General features: G+C 46.7%; 2 protein-coding genes and 1 long non-coding RNA gene across 3 annotated transcripts; 2 read left to right on the plus strand and 1 right to left on the minus strand.

Moving 5' to 3' along the window:
• Positions 1-299: 299 nt before the first annotated feature.
• Positions 300-4,376, minus strand: slc24a5 (solute carrier family 24 member 5). The gene is given in 10 exon segments (XM_003969837.3): positions 300-879; positions 958-1,059; positions 1,746-1,952; positions 2,035-2,312; positions 2,633-2,733; positions 2,818-2,921; positions 3,008-3,091; positions 3,672-3,800; positions 3,803-3,850; positions 4,026-4,376. Coding segments are annotated over 10 exon segments (1,653 nt in total). The 5' UTR covers positions 4,303-4,376; the 3' UTR covers positions 300-556.
• LOC115251942 (uncharacterized) lies at positions 4,034-10,565 on the plus strand. The gene is made up of 3 exons (XR_003890424.1): positions 4,034-4,133; positions 4,218-4,438; positions 9,909-10,565. It is a non-coding gene; the product is annotated as an uncharacterized lncRNA (long non-coding RNA).
• rnf128a (ring finger protein 128a) lies at positions 5,967-8,576 on the plus strand. Its single transcript, XM_011610008.2, has 2 exons — positions 5,967-6,182; positions 6,241-8,576. The coding sequence occupies exon 2, from the start codon at positions 6,376-6,378 to the stop codon at positions 7,459-7,461; it is 1,086 nt and encodes a 361-aa protein (XP_011608310.1). The 5' UTR covers positions 5,967-6,182; positions 6,241-6,375; the 3' UTR covers positions 7,462-8,576.
• Positions 10,566-19,266: the final 8,701 nt, after the last annotated feature.

A 19,266-nucleotide genomic window follows, 5' to 3' on the forward strand; every position in this document is an offset into this window, starting at 1 on the left:
GTTGTTCAAGCAGCAGCTTATCAGTCCTCAGCACTGCCGTGTGGCAACTTCTTTTTTTCTAGAATAAACTGGCTGAAACATCAGCAGCTGCAACAGAAAGTCCGTGGCTGGGAGTTGAAACAATGGCAGAAGGGTTCCACCACACAACAATCCAGTTGTGTGGTGTTCTTTAAATCCATACATCGACCACAGCACAGCACCACCTGCAAATGTGAGCTTTCAATAACCCGATCTTTAGGAAGCAAAAACCTGTTTAATGACTTCATATCAGCTGAAAAAAGCAGGAAGAGACCACGTAATCGGAGTCGACGCCTTTTATTACTCGGTAGTCCTAGCTGCCTTTGAGCTCCACTCACTCCTGTAACAGATTTATGGCTCGTTAGGCTACTCTGAGGTCATTGTGAAAGACGTCTGATAAAAGATCTTTGGCTCATTTCTGTGAAATACGAAAGCATCCTTTAGTGCGAATTTGACCAGCACCGACCTTCCCCGGTGCTGTGCAGTGTCCACTAAAGTCTGTGGGTCTGGGTGCTCCTGATTCCCATGAGTCATGGCTTCAGTCCCCGCACAGTTTTATGGGATTATTCCCAATAATCCCCAGTTCATACAGGATTGATAAAGTTGCAAAGAGGATGTAGCAGATCAGACACACAATTCCCAGCTTCCAGTCCAACTTCCACCCGTTAATATGAATGGCTACAAAGAGGAAGACGATTGAGAGGAGCAGCGTGCTGGAAATGAAGACCAGTCCGGAGCTATTGACCTCCACGGGGTTGTTGGTGTCCACAAAGGCGGTCTTGATGAACCACGGCAGGCCCAGGCACAGCATGTCAAAGACATTGGAGCCCACGATGTTGGACATGGCCATGTCGGACTTCCCTGATAGACAGGAAAAGCCAGATTTACCGGGATCCGTACATAAAATGAAAACAGATGGAGGAATATAAAGGCGAGTACCTTCTCTGGCCACCATCACACTGGCCACGGTGTCGGGGATACTGGTCCCAGCAGCCAGGAGTGTGAGCCCCATAACGGTGTCGGGGATGCCGAGGGTCTCGCCTGTATAAACAAACACAATATCAACATCATCATGTTCTAGATTTAGAGAGTTTTGTCTCTACTGCAGCCTCACATGTAACCTTTCATCATTTCTCTCACTCGTGCTCTGACGTTGCCGCGGTTACGCCGTACAGTGTGTACAGTCAGTACCTGCCTGTGCTTTCACAAGACTAAACTGCGTCTGTGTGAGCCTATGTGATAACGTCGTGGTAATAATAATCTCTTTATACTCCAGTGGAAATGTCGCGGTCACATGATGGAGCTGACCTCATGTGATCACAGGTCAGTTTTAAGGTTAACGTCTCAGCTGTTGGGGGGGCGTATTTTCTGGCTCCACTCGCTCGCTCACATGACCATCTCCTGTAATCCCACCGCGGCTGACTGGGTGTCGGCACACGGCCCACAGCAGCTACAACAGCTCCACTCTGGGGTTTCCAGAACAAAGGCATCCCAGGAATTACCCAGCAGACAGCCATGTGATTCTACTCTACAAATGAGACCTTTTTTTTTTTTTTTAGCTTCTCACAAGTTTCAAACACTTGTGATCCAGGATCTGGCTTTCACCTGAAGCTCCACTTGAGCTGAAGGAATCGGAAAATGTATGGGAGCCTCTGAGGGACACAATGGAAATTGCATTACAATATACAGAGATTTAATGTGGCGTACCATGTAACCAGCCATCTTACCGACAACGGTGACCATCCACACGAGTATGTAGGTGAAACCCGAGATCCACACGGCCGACATGAAGAAGGTTACCATGAACCATTTCTTCCAGAAGCTTCTCCTGCAGTCGGGGGTGGTCAGGAAGAGCAGAGTGATGATGGGCAGAGACAAAACCCAGAAAATCCGTTTCAGGTCGCTCTCAGGCATGGCAAACACGCTTTTCTGCTCTGCTGGGGACGCGAGAGGGCCGATAGATGAGCAGATGCTCACGTAAAGAGAAACGTGGCCTGACAGATGCTTTTCTTTTACCTTCGGGAATCTCATTGAGGCCGTGCAGGCTGAGGGACAGGTGAGAGAAGCCGGACTCGTCCTGGAAGATCCCGCTGTCGGTTCTAGAGCGGCTGTGGACCCGCAGGCTGGTGTCGTCGCTCCAGCCCACCAGAGGCCGCCTCTCCTTCTCGGAGCCTTTAGCCAAGCAGGTGCAGCAGGGGCTCACCCGCCTCAGCACAAACTCGCTGATGCGGAGGTCGAAACACAGAACCACGATGTACACCATGTAGACCAGGAGGAGAGAGGCGGCGTCGTACCTGAGGGCAAAAAAGAGAAACTGGCCGCTTTTGATCTCCATGGAAACGCTGAAGCGCGGGAGATGCCGGTAATGTCTAACCTAACCCACTTTTAAGATATTTACCACGGAACGCCGAGTTTAATTTCAACCGTGGTGTTAAAACCTGCCGCTGCAGTTATTGTGTTTATGTCGCGCTGTTTATGAGTTTTAGGGGGATTTATTGCGGTTTCCTGCCAATGCAACACATGTCAGTGCCCTTTGTTGTTCCATAAACACCTTGCACGGAATTTGTATCGGGCCGAGAGGTCAAAAGGTCAGTCTGAGTTAATAAACACCCACCAGTACACTTTGTTGTCATAAATGATGGCAATAACAGCGGTGACACTGATGCCATATGCCAGGCAGTCCCTGAACAGAGGCCAGCAGGTGAGACGTCCTGCCTGTTCATGAACACAACACACAAATAAGGTCAGACAGTTTCACCATGTTCCTGTTCCGGTCCAGATGAGGTGTTTAGAAGGTACCACAGTGGTCAAGAGTCCACACGCGGCGCAGATTCCTAACAGGTTGTAGACCGCCGACCCCACGATGGTGCTGACGCCGATGTCTCCCTTCGTCACAAACACACCTAACGTGAGCGCAAAGCACGTCAGAGGCAGGGAGAACGGGACTCAAACTGTAACTGTTGTGGTTACGCTGATGAAGGAGGGTTACCCAGAAAGGCGGTGACCAGTTCAGGCGCAGAGCTCCCGGCTGCCATAAACGTGGCTCCTGCCACATCCTGAGACAACCCCAGACCTGTCAGTGGAAACGTTCACGAAGACACAAAAAGCAAACGGCAGCATGACCACTCAACAACACCGTGATCACGTAAAGGCCACGTTTACCGCAGGCCACCATTATCTTACAGCACTGCCTGCTCGGAATAATGTTCCGCGGTGTTACTGATCCACCAGATCGAATTTTATTACCAGCGGCACTTGAAAAGTTGCATACGACATTAAAAACTGGTGTGGACATGATCCAGGGATCCAGACCAGATCCTGATAGTTTTAATGATTGCGTCCACACACCATCATCCCCTTTAGAGGTAGAGTTGGAACCAGACCTGAAGACAGAGCTGAACCATGACACCCCCACCCCCCAAATAAAAAAAACAGATATGAAAAAACTTATTTTATATTTTGTTTTGTACTGGTCAAAATAAAAATACACAACTGGTTTCTAATGAGTGGACCACGCCCTGAAAACACACACACACACACACACACACACACACACATACACACACACACACACACACACGAAGTGGGCATAACTTCCAGGTTTGCAGATAATAGCGCCACCTGCGAGTGTGCCAGTCGTGCACGACACTTACGTTCACTGATCACCTCTAAAGATGGGAGAAAATAATCGTCGCAGACGATGGAGACGGCCAGCAGCATGTAGAAGATGATCAAGAAGTAAATGACCAGGCCTCCATCTTTCCTCTCCTGCACCGTGAAAAGCCGTCGGGGAACTCTGAGGACTGAGGAGGGACGCAGTCTGTCTCATTCTCTATAACACACACACACACACACACACACACACACACACACACACACACACACACACACTGGCAGTGAGTAAATCACCAAACCCACCGTGATATTATCCCATCCAGCGACCGGGGGGGGGGGGGGGGAGATGCAACAATAGAGTTGCAACCCGCTCCGTGATGGATGAATCTTACCCAGAGCTCTGCGCAGCCGGTCACGGTGCTTCTGCTGCGCTGCGTTGGCTGTAAATGACACCAGCTGGACGGTGCAATACAAAAAGATCACAAATCCCAGGAAATAAGGTATGAAATCTTTTCTCTTCTTCCTCTGCGGAGCTGCAGCCTTGTTCATGATCACCGTGAGAAATAACAGCCTGGAATCATAAGTTTTTGCAGACCAAACGGGCTCAATGCTCCATCCAGTGCACGACAGGCTGCAGAGAGAGGGAGAGATTATCTGGGGGCAAATCATCTTTTAATGCCTGGCCCCAAGAATGGAGGATCACGAGTTCCCAGTCATTCCAGCCTGCAGCCCGGAGGACAAACACGGCGGTACTTCAGAAAAGTCCACTTCATCACTCGGAACACGTCTTCATATAAATGCTTAGGTGAAAGAGTTGCCATTTCCTTAACAACAAATTACCCATTAAATTAACCATTTAACTGAATCCAAAACTGCACCGCTGGCTGCATCTACGTTTTTATTTCAACCAAGGGAAGAAAATGAATGTTTAAACCTTTGATTTGAGATCCAGATAATCGTGGCAAAACATTTCAAAGCACCTCACCGTGGACACGGATAACAAACAAACAAATAATAACTCATTAGGACTATATAAAGCTGTGTATCCGATTATGGGTTTAAATAAAACAACTTACAGAATATTTAAGCAATAACTGTTAATCGCAGCGGACAAGAAGCATCGGAAACAGGTATTTAATTAATTTATGAATTAGTGTTGGTTTAAGCTCGATCACACGTGTTTGAACCAGGCGGCAGCAGAAGCAACAGGCTTCTGTGAGGGACAGTTGTTTAGGACTTTAAACCCCGAGGAAAGTGCGCCTCTTGGTGGTTTACGCGCGTTCTTTTCTATATTCGTTTGATTTTCATGGTTTGATATTATTGAGAGCTGTTTTGACATTTTCATCAACCCTATCATCCCACCAAACATGTATCATAGATCGTGTTTTAGCATCAGATTTTTATGTCAACGCCTGACATTTGTCTATGGTAAACATGCTTGATCTGGACTGAGCAACCTTTAGGATCCAAAGTCCTAAAGGTCCAGTTGATCACTGAGATCCAGCTTTGGAAACTTAATTGTTCTGTGTTTGTGGTGTTGAGACCGCATCGACCGCTAGATGGCGGTGTCGGACAAGAGTAGCTGGTGCATTTTTCATGCATGTGGCTCAGACATTCACGCTCATGTGGTGAGGGAGAGAAACATACAAGTAAATATAGAAACCCAAATGAGATCTCTGTGTCGACTGGACTTGTTAGGGTTTTGTTTTTTTCCAGTTCCAGTCCAGTTTTTCCTGTCCAGTCCTGTTGCTGCAGAGATCGTATTTGGATAACTTTGACCTGGATGACTGAGAATCTTTTTCATTCAACATTTTCTGGCTATTACTTTCTGTTGTGTCATTGTTTGAGTTTCAGGCCTTCAGCTGCCATAACACAGCCATTGTGCTGGTTATCAATGTCTGTGAGCTGCAGCCATTGGTAGGAAAAAGAGAAATTATTTACTGAGCGTGTGTTACTGAAAAGAGAAACAGCTCAGCGAGCTCTCCATGTTGCCTGTCATTAGACACCCTTCTATCTCTGTTATGGGTGCTTTTACTTGTAAGAGGACACAGGGGAAAGTAGACTAAGCCCCGTGCTGTCTCAGTTGTCACCGGTGTGACGGTGCTGGCTTTGGCTGCAGGGTCATTGTGATAAATGTGGCCTTTTTAAGATTGTTAGAAGGTGAAGGAAATAAGAGGATGAAGGGAATGTACACAAACAAGCAGTAATACCCGTCCGTTGGGTTTTCACAACACTGATGTCAGTGGTAGAAGTAGAGGAAGGAAACAAGCCAGACTAGAGAAACTGGTTTTCTTAGCTCACTGTTACACAAGAGAGAAGCCAGAAGCTTGTTTTTTTTTTAGTTTCATAAGATCTGTGTGATCTCTGTTCTCTTGAACTGTGAACGTATAATTTGCTTTATCACATCCTTATACTGTTCCTTGCTTGGGAGGGAAAAAAAAAAAAAAGCCCCACAGCGCAGCTCTGTGTGCTCTGTGTGATTTGACTTGTTGAATGCCAGCACCCTGCCCTCTGTGAGGAGTGTTCAAGGTTCAGGAAGATAACGAGAGGTGAGTGGCTGACGGCAGAGCTCGTGTTATGTTACCAAAGGCTCATATCAGTTTACAGCAGGTTGGGTGGAATCGCAGCTGTATCCAGACCGCCGATCCTCGAACAAACCAGGAAATAACACGGACAAAGGACGTTTGAAGAAGCTAACAAAGCTAATAGAGGGTTTCCTGTTTTCTTAAGCCGAGCCTTACCATGGGTAAGAAGGGACAGCGGTGTCTGCTTCTGTGGCTGTTTTTGTCAGGACTTGTTCACTCGTCAGCTGCCTTCGTGTTTTGGACGGCAGTTGTGGACATAAGCTACACTGACTACAACAACAAGACGGTGGAGAGAAAATGCGAATGTGGGGTGTTTGGTCGCAATTCGGACCTGGCAACGACCTCTGGCAACGTTGCGCTGCCCGTCGGAGACCTCAACGGCTGCGGCTCGGGTCCTATCTACAGCTACAATAACTCCACACCCTGGATCGCTTTGATTAAAAGAGGCAACTGCACCTTCAGCGAGAAGATCATCGCTGCCAAGCACCAAGGGGCGGCTGGCGTGGTGGTGTTCAACATGGATGGCACCGGCAACAGCACCAGTCAGATGTCGCACCCGGAGACAGAGGACGTTGTGGCTATCATGGTCGGCAACAGTCTAGGTATGGAAGTTGTTAAGTTGTTGAGGAACGGGACGGAGGTGGCCATGTCGATTGGACCGGGCAACCCGCACGGCCCCTGGATCGACACGTACTGGCTCTACCTCATCTCCATCGCCTTCTTCATCGTGACAGCGGCCTCGGTCACCTACTTCATATTCCTGTCAGCGAGTCGCCTCTACAGGCTGAACAGGCATCGGCGCAACGAGAAGAGGCTGAAGTCCGCGGCCAAAAAGGCCATCAGACATTTACAGGTGCGCACGCTCCATAAGGGGGACGAGGAGACAAACTCCGAGTTTCATATGTGCGCCGTGTGCATCGAGTCCTACAAGGTGGGAGACGTCGTGACCGTGCTGACATGTGGCCACATCTTTCACAAAACCTGCATCGAGCCCTGGCTGCTGGACAAAAGAACCTGCCCCATGTGCAAGTGCGACATTCTGAAGGCGCTGGGAGTGGAGGACGAGCCCAAAGAGGCCTTTTCTGCTCAGTCACCACCAGATGCCACTGTCATCACGGTGACGGGGGGAGAAGCCATGTATGAAGTCCCGCTCACTGACCCAGGGAGTCCCAATCCGGAGAGACCGCAACATCTCTATGACAACAGGGCCTTTGAGGGAGACTCGGAGGCCGTGAGGGGCTGAGCGGCGGCAACGGAAAGCAAACAGCAACAAACCAGGACGCAGTCAAGGTCCCTGCTTGGAATCAGTCATGGCTCGGATACGCTGAACCGCAGAAAGGGTTTAAAAACTCTGATTGTTCTTCTTTTTCTCATGGGGAGAAACAATGTTGATATTCTAATTCAAGAATGGTACAATATGTTTTCAGAATAAAATGAGTGGGTAAAATTGGCCCGTCTGTTTAGGGGCCCGTAATTCCTCCGTGGGCTAATGAAGTCACCTTATTTAATGTAAGAAATAATTTCTGACAAGTGAGAGCACGCCGGGAGTCTTTGGGTCAAATTGCTGCTTTGCATAGTAAATGAAGCACATCGAGACTGGTAACAGGAAGTGCAGCAGTGCCTCTGTTTTGCTTTCAAATTGGACCAAATTTCCTTTTGCTAACAAGATTTCTTGTCAAAGCTCAGCTGCCCCTGTTCTCCTGTCACTCACAGCATTTTCCAGCTTAATTTAAGCAGCTGGAGTGAGATTTCTGCTCCTGTATCGACTGGTTTTTTGAGGCTGGTGGGGCTGGATGTACAAAACAACCTTTACGAGCACACCTTGAACCTAAAATGCAGGTGATTTTTTTTTTTTTTTTTTTTTTCCCTCAGAGACACGATGACTCTTCAAAAAGTCACGCAGTGACGCACAAACACGTCTCTCACTTGTGAAATAGACTTTTTTAACAACCACTTTGACATCATAGATCATAAACACCCAAACACAGATTCTGTCCGGTTTAATGCGATTAAAGCATCTTAATTTGCACTGGCTGTAAAAAATGTATTGTTCATTATTTCTTTCTCTCCATGTAATTTTAATGTATGAGGAGTCTTCCATTTGTCCTGTAAAAACAAATGCCCCTGAAGAGTTCTTCCAGATTTTCTACCTCTGAGCTATCTCATGGCTAAATCTTATTTTAGGTTTATTGTAATCAAAGATAAAGTGTGCCTCTCAGTAACGGTAATTGTGGTACTTTCGATCAAAGAGTCTTTGATTGTCCTGTAAAAACTAGATTTATCTTTCTTTGCTAAATCACATTGATGCTCGCTACCATGCAATAAATCCCTCAAAATGAGGCCCCCCCTTTATGAGCACATGCGTATGTCAGTACTTTGTGTGTGTGTGTGTGTGTGTGTGTGTGTGTGTTGCTTTCGGTTACAAAAACAAAACTGGGAGGGGGGTCACATAGCATGAATCATCTTGAAATCATGCAATCAGGATGTGATGTGTTGAGAATCGGACCCTCCCAAGGATGATAAAGGAACATATGACAGCAAATGGAGCAATTTGGCCCTGGGCATCTACAGTAAAGTCTGTAATAAAATTACATAACCTCTTCAAATCTCAGAAGATCATTGAGCAGTTTTTCCATGACAGGGACTTTAAAAAAAAAATCTGTCACTGTAGTTAAGCAATTTCTCCAGTAAACTGTTTATCTTCAAAAGAGATTGGATCCAGAAGATTATGCTTTGTTTTCCATCTGTGCTGTTTCAGGTGTCACGTTGGGCAATTTTAGTGGGTTTATTCCAGTTTGGAACTTGCCCTGACCCATTTGACTCGTCACGTTACCCCTCCGGCATCAGGATGAGCGTGCGCTGGACACGAGCCCGCCTTTACAGGCTAGATGGTTATAGCGGTGCGTCAGCGAGACAAAGATCCAATGAAGAGCTAAGTGGTGGGCCAGATGGAGAACAACTGGCAGGCGTGGGGTGAAAGGCACGCTCTGCTCAGCGGTGGTGCTCCTCTGATTTATTGCACTTGTTAAAAAGTAAATTGAGTCAGAAGGTTTTCATTTCACGGCAAACTAGGCTGTGGCCAGATTCTTCCACTGGGCTTGACCTTTTGATCTAGATAAAAATCAGAGCGGACTTAGCTTCTGCAGTGGAACGAGGGTTTATCTGTTCCTGCAGTCTCATCACAGTGAATAGTTCCATAAAGCACAAACATGCTGGGTTGTATCTGTAAAAAGAGGCCTCGAGCCGGCAGGTGCATGTCCGCTCTACAGCACCACCTGCTGGAGGGAGTTCGGGTTTGCAGTCATTTCAGGAAGGACAAATTTAATAAAGTGGTCTGTAAGCGCAAGCTTGTATATGATGTGAACTCATTTGCAGGAAAAACACAAAAATATGTATATTATGTGTTACGTCTCCGTGTCCAGCAAAAGGCAGAAAGTAATGAAATTACAGCCAGTCTGGGCAGCGCCGTCACAGTCTGAGTAATTACCTTCTTAGGGGAAGAAATGTGATTAGAAAAGTGCAATAACAAACGCAAGATTTAATTTGGAGAGTACAGAATAAAGAATGCTCCACTTGAGTCTCTGCTCTCGCTGTCTGACGTTCCAGCAGTCCATTAGTCAACAGACCAGTCAAAACCTGGCCAACCTAGCAGGCTTTACAGGGTTTTAACTGCTGGCGTTCTCTCCTCAGGAGCTCTCCACCTGTATTTACGGTAATGAAGCAAGATGTTCCACTGGCTCCAGGCGATCGTCCGAGCTCCTGCCTGACCTTCTCCTTCCTCCTGCCCTCGCCCAGATCACAGGCCAGCTGGACACAACAGCCCTCATCCTGTTGTCAGTTCCCCGTCCTGTCCAGGCCATTGACGTCTTTGCTGACATTAAAGCGAAAAGAGGAAACAGTAGAAAGGTGTCCTGGCGGGTGGGAAAGGAAGTGATGTCACATGGCTGCTTGTAGAGTTCAATAAGACAGGCGTTTGGCTTTCTGTGCACCTTCAGATGTGTCTGTGATGTTGGTCTGTTTTAACATCTGCTGATGGACCATTCAATTTAGAGGAGTTGCTAATCTTTATTGATTTTTTTTTTTTTCTTTTTTCTTTATTGAGCTAAGAATGAGACAACCTGGACTACTGGGCAATTTTCAATTGTTAATTCCTAAATGTAGGATCATGAATCAGGTATAATTAGTCTGGTTTCGTTCGAGCAGTTCACTGGTCAGTGACTGTCATAATAAATTGTCTGGGTCACTTATTAATCTGCCCTCTTTTTTTTAATGTTGGCATTGCTTTTGAGCCTTCTGAACAGTTTCAATATTCTGCATTGTGACAGTGGAGGCAGTTGAAAACATCACACAACAAACGGTTGAGACACACACACACACACACACACACACACACACACACACACACACACACACACACAAGGCTTCGGACTGATTTATTCAGAGGGCAACAACAGCTGCTGCCTCTGCTGCCGTGTGGAACAGCACACATTTGGTATTCTGCTGCTGCAGATTCCAAACATTCCCAACATTTGTGTGTGTAATTAAGTCAGAGCTACCCCGAACTATCATCTATTAAACACACCTGGCTGAGGCAGGAGGCCGGAGAGTGATAAAGAATCCTCCGTGCGTCTGGAGAAAAAGGATCTGAGACACACGTCTGCATTTAAAATCACCTCCTGTCTTCTGGCTCTCTGGGTCGGGCCAGTTCCACGCTTATCAAACCAATTTACCCGCAGCAACGTCCAGAGTTTGTGGTTTTTCCTGCTGATAATATACCCTGTCAGTGTATTAGTCCATCACAGGGAGATATTCTCTGGTCACATTTGGAATGTTGATGATGTGAAGAAAGGTTTTAGCTGAAGTTTCCAAACTGCCACTCGGCAGAGCGGGACTATCAAATCAATGCTATTCATCAGCTCCTGCCATTTTCTGTCATTCTACTCACGCCCGTCTGACTGGAGGCTCACTTTTCAGAAATGTCAATACATTCTGAATGTGGCCGAGTGTGTATGCAAAAGTGTGTCTCACTCCTTCCCAGCAGTTCATCCATCCAGTCTGATTAACTCCTCATGTGTCCTGTTGCCTGTGGCAATTATTTAATGACCCATTTTCTTAATTGCAGAGAACTGGCAGGACAAAGAAAAGCCGAGAAGGCGTTCTGGAGAGAGGACTTGTTTGTGCAAGGGAGAGCGGAGACAAGAATGAGTTGCTAAAATCTGAAATATTAATTCTGCACCAGTCAGCTGTGTCCACACTTGTCTCATTCTGGGAGTGGGGAATTTTCTCTGCTCCATCGGCCGTGCGGCTGTGTTTGTGTAGGGTTCCATGTCTCTAAAGTGATACAACAGGCGCGCTGTGGCTCTTCCTGATCCCGTTCTGTGTCATGAAGGCGCTCTCCTGACTGCTGCACACATTGTCGACACTCACCCGTTCACTCCAGCCATCTGTCACATGCCTGCCCGGGCTTCCCTACACAGTTTGTCCACAAGCTGTGGCTGCCATTTGGACTGCTCGCAAAAGTCACTCAAAGGTTTGTCCTAATTTTTGTACAGTAAAGGTCAGAGCTGGGACATGGCTGAAGCCTGGCTGCCTTTTCACAGAATTACAATCTGAAAGCAAAGTTGGAAACCATTACTGACAGTCTGAAATAAGAGGGTGGGTCAGTGAGTACTTTTTTATATTTAGCAGCTCAGCACAATTACGTGTAAGATGTGGACACATCATTACACTTCAGCTTTCCATTGAAACTTTGCTAATTTCCCTGATGGACACCCCCTAAAGGGATCAATAAAGTACTCTTGAATCTTGAAAGTACTCTTGATTACATCTATTTTGCCCACAAAAATGTGTGTGTGTGTGTGTTGGTGTACTTGCTAAATGCTGCATACTAAAATGCTCATTCTAGTCCCTCAAACAGTCCTCGCAACTTCAGAGGACTGTTGAGGGTTAAAACATGCTTTTAAGGTTGAGTTTAGAATTGGCTTTAAGTTAGAGTTAGAGTAAGGGTTAGGGTGAGGAGGTTAGTTGGAGTCATTAGGGTTAGGGGGAGACACTGGGTGTGTGTCCTGTGATACACTTGTGATCTGTCTCGGTTGTACTTCCTCCCTCACAGTAAGCTTCTCCTTCCTCTTCAGCTTTCCATTGAAACTTTGATTAGTAATAAGTGTTGTTGAGCAGAAAATTGGTGGGCGGAAATCAGGTTTTTACAGTGGATCAACATGCATCTCTGGTGTTGACATGGAGATTTGTCTCATCGCGCTTCCACCTGGTTTTCAATTGCAGTATTACTTCTGTCCGCCACTAGATGTCACTCTTTCTGCTGAAAGCGAAGCCCAGAAACCATAAGTCACATTGCGCTTCTGCTTCATCATCATTATCATCATCTTCTTCTCTTTGTTACTATCTTTGTGTCCAAAAACGTCAACACCAGATGACTAAGTACCTGATAGCGCTGTACCTCATGTAATGCCTTTAAACTGTGTGGCCTGCATTTTGCCACACACCATGTTTCTCTGCCAGGCGGCCATGGCAGCCTGGGCTTGGCTGCAACTGTACCGTACAACAGATGCTGTCACACTGTGAAGTAATAAATATGTAGATGGGAAAGGGAGAGAAGGGAGACAATGATATGGTAATGGGGAGGACGGCTGTAGCACTGCTTCTGTCTGGTGGGCAATTTAGATGTTAGGCACAATGATTTATTTATCAGAGATTTTCTGGGGAGGATTATTGTGTTGAAGGAGATCTTCGGGGTAACGTACAGAACAATCTAATTTCAAGCCGTCTAATAATGTTCAATGCTCCAGTGCCGTGTTCTTCGGAGGCTGACGTGCGATAGGATCAAATTTCATTTTAAGCAGGGGGAAATAATGATAACATTTGAAGTCACGGGTGCTGTGAAAAACAATTCTCGGCATAGACCTCGCCGCTCTGATTTCATAGCGATTATGTCAGGGGTGACTTCAAAGATGCAGACAATCATGTTTTAGCGGAGAGCGACGACATGACTGCCAACGGAGCGAGCTTGCCAGATGGCAGAGGGTGCACGACAGGGGTCGAGGAATGAGCCGGCGTAAGAAAATGAAAGATGAAATAAAGTGTGAATGAACAATACAGCCTTGCATGTTGGGAGTGGGCAGAGCAATGGCAGCTCAGACAGGGGCGCTTTCTGGCATTGTCACGAGATGGCTTGTCAGAAATGGAGCAGAACTCCGGTGACCTGCATTTACAAAAAGGTTTAGATCACATCTGTCTCTCCAGAAAGTGACGTGGCGTGACCATTTTTCTGATATTTTAGACTGCATTCCGTCAGTCGATGACTGTGTGCAGCTATTCTGGTTGCAGCTTTTGCACAAACTGGAATGGCTGAGCAGCAGCGTCTCATCTCATGATTGAAAAGTTGATTGATGACGGTTAAATAAAGCAGGTTAACTGTCATCCGTCAACTCAGCCATCACTCCTTTCAGCTATGACTGATACGGCTAAAATGCTAAGAGGCTATGACTGTTTCTTATTAAGAGGAGTTTCAGCTTTGAAATGATTGCCTTTGGTTTGTTGAGGTTGTAAAAAAAAATCAGCATATCGTCTGTGTCTAATCGTTATGCCACGACTCCCCTGAAGGTTTTCGGCATTTTACGGGCGTCTCATTTGAACCCACGACATTTGGAGAAATGTTTTGGCTCCGTTTATGGGGACACGCTTCTGTCATCACCGCGTTGGTTCCTGCTGACCTTAACATTTACAGCAGTCACATGAAAATGATGAATCGGCCATAAAGTTCCGATTGCATCAAACTTTGTCTCAGAGGCAGAGGAGTGAATTGTCCTCCGGTCGTATTGGAATTGTTCCGGAGGTTTTTTATTCAGTCCTTGCCGGCGCATGCTCACAGCTTGTCTTCCTTTGTAAGACAGGACAAAAGGTGTATTTGCTGGAGCGAAACAAAAGTCTCTGATGGTAAATATGTGCAGCCATGAGTTTCATCCCAGTGACGCCTCCTTCGTCCAGGCCGGGGAAGAGCGGGCTGGAATGGAGGCTGCGCTGAGTCAGTTGGTCAGGAAAATTCCAGAGCCATCTTTAGGAGGTTGTCGAACGGTGTCTTCGTCCCCCCTTTAGCCCCTCCCCATTTGAACCCCTCCTGCTGCTTCCTCTGCAGTTTCCTCCATTTCACAAGGACATTTCCAGTCCTCTCCTCCTCCACATTAACTTTCCTGAAGTTTCAGGCTGCAGAGACACTGGGACTGTCAAAGTCTGAGACACCTGCGGGCAGCTTCTTCATCTCTTTTTCCACTGCCTGGCAGAAACTATCTGCACTCATAAGGACGTGGCCAGGCTCAAAAGTACTTAAGTGCCATGTCCTGGAGTGCTGTTTTAAAGTGATTTACCACAGAGACCGGGGCTGTGAGGAGGCACCAGCTATTATCTGCTACAGTAGCTTTCCACCCAGACAATGACAAGCCTGCCGTCCCTCTCCTGACACCCATACAGACAGAAGCCTCCTCCTCAGCTTCTTCTCGGAATCTCCCTCACGCCAGATTCGTGGAAAAGCCTCTTTTTTCTTTCTTTCAATACCATGGCGTTTCTGGAAGGCAGAAATGCTCGACATATAGTGAAGGTTGTCATCTTTCTGCTGTAGATGGAGGTGAGCATTAGGTTTCTACCGATGCTACGGTTGCTCTGCTCTCCTTCTGGGATTCTGATTCTGATCATTGAGGGGGTGCAGGTCTCAGTCCTCGTCCAAATATACTTCTCCTTTACTGCATCCGTGTGCTGTTTTGGGACATTTCAGGGCAACTTTTGTCTTGTGTTGTCAGGTTTTCTTTGTATCTGGGAGGTAATCTTGTTTGTGTTTCGAAAACCGTTGGTGGTTTTATGTCCTGTTGTTTTCTCATATTTTCTTGCCCATTAAAGTCAACACAGGAACAATAAATACACAGTAACTGCCCTCTGTTTTCTAGACTTTCATCAGTTTTGACCAATAGTGCACGTTTGCCTTTGTATGACAACATGAAACAACGTTGGCACAGACAATAAAAGAGCTGCGTCCACACTTTTGCATCTCCCTCTTGGTTCTCCTTGTAAAGAAACATCATTTGCAGCTCGCAGAACATGGTCTCATGGAGTTCAGTCACGGCGACATCAACTAAATCAACTTTGACGAGAGCAACTGCGCTAACAGCAGGGCGGCCATCCAGGAACTTCTCCGAATACAAAATCAGTGCAAGGGGGCGCAGCAGAGAAGAGGGGTGAACACGCACACACACACACACACACACACACACACACACACACACACACACTGACTCTTATCTACAGCCTGAGGCAGTCAATCAGTCAGCGAGGTACCTTGCACTGAAATAGCAGCCACGGTTCTTCATGGTTTTTGATTACTGCTTTAGATCTCAGCAGGTGAAGAACAACATTGTTTGGACGTTTGTGTGGGGAGCTCAGCTTCTGCCCCATGCTCATACCTATCTGCATGCATTTCTTGCTGCCTGAGTTCACACCTCTTTATCTCAATGTGTAGAAATCCCCTTGGAGACTATGGGCTGGCTCATTATGCATACTTTAGTAAAGAAAACCTTTTCCCTGAAGGATTTAGATACAGCAAATGGCTTTAATGGGTGTGTGTGTGTGTGTGTGCGCGCACGTGCGTGAGTGTGTGAACTACTCACATGAGCCCTTGCTTGCGACTGGCCATGTGAAGTGAAGTGAAACAGTCGTAACTTGAGGCTACGGTGGGATATTTTCCTCGTGAATAACTGGCTCAACACACCATTATCTTACCCGGACAGTCAGATCGCCCATATGTGTGTGTGTGTGTGTGTGTGTGTGCGTGCGTGCGTGTTTATGTGTGTGTGCGCGCGCGCACGAGCAGTTATGAAACTGGCCTGTCAGATATGAGTGATCAGACTAATCAGGTGGAAAAGAGCATAAGGATTAAGGCACACAGGAGAGAGAAAGCCTTGAGTGAGTGAGTGAGTGAGTGAGTGAGTGAGTGAGTGAGTGAGTGAGTGAGTGAGTGAGTGAGTGAGTGAGTGAGTGAGTGAGTGAGTGAAAAGCAAAAGAGTGTCTTGTGGTATCTTATGATAGTTTTGCTTACAATTCAATTACCCTGTTTTGGTAACACACACACACACACACACACACACACACACACACACACACACACACACACACACACACACAGATGATCAGTGTAGACAGGAGCCCTTAACCGCATTAACTTAAGCAGAATTAGCTGAGTCTGGAATAAAGCTGCCACATTGTTACCGGCTATAAAATCAACCGACTGAAGATAAAGGAAACCTTACAAGCCTAAATGGACGGGGGCTCACACAAGAACATGACCAGCCTGTGTTTATCTTTATCATTAGCATCTGTTATCAGCCATTCATACTTTCCTGGATCGGACTGTTGGTGACACGATGGCAGCTGCTGACGTTGAGTCCGGTCCACACGGGTACCAGCTGGTGAACAGAGGTTCTTCTCATTCTTCTGTCAAAAAATCTCCCCCAGCATCGTTTGAAGAAAAAAAATGTCCCTCTGCTAAGAATTCCAAAGACGGCATTTGAAACAAAGCCAAGCCAGCAGATGGCGATACAACTCTGTCACATGATCAACCAATTAGAATCCTGGTAAATCCTGTGTTCCAGGAGGCTAACAACAACAGCACGTGGAGGTAAAGTTCACTCTGCCTTGGTTCCTCTTGGATAACAGACCGTCTGTTAACGTGTAAACCCGGGTCCTGAGGATAGAACCAGTGTTATTTAAGATCTCTCCTGAACTTTCTGCCTACCTCTTAACCTTTCACCTGGAGTATTTGTTCCTGCGAGACTTTTCAAAAGTGTGATTTTTAGTGGCCTACATCATCATGTACATGTGGCCCATGATGAAACTTTGTTCTGGCATGCTAGTGGACTGGACCTCAGCACCAAAGCCCATTCCAAGTTTGTCACAGTTGCTATAATTCACAGGCGCTGGCCTGCAGCAGGCCGCCTGATGACACACCAGGGATCAAATTATCAAATTTAAAGTCCTTTTGATGTCACTTAAGGCTTCTAATAAATTTGGCACCACATCACCAGACTGCAAATGCTATTTTTCCAACCATTTCTGCTAATTAGAATGATATTTTGCCCGGTCTTTACTGCTGCTGTTAATTCTGCCCTCTGTGCCGTGGCTGTAGATCAGCTCTAATTAAACATGGGGTCGCGGTGGTATGGAATCCTCCAGCCGAGCCGAGGAGAAAGGTTCTAATTCCAACTCTCAGGATGGAACTGTGACACACAATGGCCCTGCCATCCTCTCTGCCCCCCACAGATTCCCAACTGAAAGCCTTCTCCTCAGGCGGCTTTTTAATAGGCCTTCCCTCATCCGGCACACACAAACACACGTGCATCTATGGAACACACAAGCCACCGGCTGCCCACGCCTGTTTGCATGTGTGCGCATGCTCCTCACTTATGCCGTTCAAGTTCAAACTGCTCTGGGCCTTTTGAAGTGCTCTTGGGCCAGACGGCAGCCTTTTAACTTTCCACATCATGCAGAGGCGCGGCCGCTAAGCTATGGCTATTTCTTGGAACCACAATTACAAGAGCAGTACTCAAGGGCTGACTGCCAGGGACTAAAGGTTTCGGCCATTTTCTCCACGTGAAGTAGAAGCTGTCGATGGTAACGCGGAAAAGTTTCCTGAATGTAGCTAGCTCCGAATAAACACAAGGAACCCAACCTGATCGTGAGGCGAGTCAACAACATTTTGAATATTATGTATAATAATGACGGGAATGTAATAAACTGCAATAAAGACTCTGTTCAGGTTCTATCATGAACGTAGGCAGGTCTTTTGAACTCGCAACTGTAATGTGCGGTTCTGTCTGCAGGATTTATGTCGATAATTAAAATATAACTGAATAACTTAACAGCCACATGATTGGAAGAAAGAAATCATGAATTTCTTTAGAAAAAAAGGTTCTAGGTTCTGTGTTGGTATGTGGGCTGAGGGTGGCCTTTCGCTACTTCCTGTGAGGAGACGGTATCGGATGGTGGTTGATGTGTTGCGATTTTTTTCCCTGAATGATAAATCTGCCTGTTGGAAAGACTAAAGGGCTGTTGTGCAACATCTTGGCATTCAGCTCTTCGCTCCTCTCTGTGCCACAACCCCCCCCCCCCCCGCTGTCCTCACTCCTCTTCCTCCTTCCAGCTCCCCTCCTTCGGTCCTGCCCCCTCCCTGAGACCGGAGATGGTGTTGAGTCATGATGGGACGCGTCAGACGGGACTCATCGACTCCGTGTGACCTATCGATCGGGGCCGTGTGTGAGACGGCACTTCCCCAGTGCGTTCTTCTACTTTTGTAATCATTGTGGGCTGAAGACGGCTGTAGAGCAGAGGCGTAAAACCCAACTGAGACGGCAGCCTGCTGGTGGAGCCTGTCTCCTGATGTTTACAGATGCAAAGAGCGCTAACTTGAGGAATAGCAAAATAATGCTAAGCTAGTTGCTCCCTGAGGCTGAAGCCCAGGGCTCTGCACCTGCTATTTCCCCCCGATTAAAAATAATCCCGAGCTTTATTTTCATAAATGTTACAAATCAATCCTGCATTTCTGAAGTCTTTGACTTGGATATGGCCCAGGATAATTTTTTGAAGGTCTGCTTGACCAAAGATTTGGATGAAATATGACATCTCAAGCCCCAAGTTATTTTTAATTAGGAATTAATTAGGTTACTGTGGCTGGGGACGTGCGGATCCACATTCTCTAACCTGGATGTAACAAATCCATCAACACACGCATTTCTTCTGTTTTTTTAATCTAATTTGGATACCAGTTGTCACATACACACTTAATGTACACGCACACCCTCCATGTTTAGCCACTATTTGCTGCAGAGTAGGTGCAAGCAGGTGATGGGGGTCCGGTGGATTGTGATACGTCTGCTTGCGTCACCCCTCAGGGTGTGTGTGTCAGGGTGTGTGTGTCAGGGTGAGTGTGTCAGGGTGTGTCTCGGGGTGAGTGTCCGGGAAGAAGCGATTTTACCAAAGAAAAACTACTGTA

This window comes from Takifugu rubripes, chromosome 13, assembly GCF_901000725.2.
Source record: "Takifugu rubripes chromosome 13, fTakRub1.2, whole genome shotgun sequence".
Taxonomy (NCBI): domain Eukaryota; kingdom Metazoa; phylum Chordata; class Actinopteri; order Tetraodontiformes; family Tetraodontidae; genus Takifugu; species Takifugu rubripes.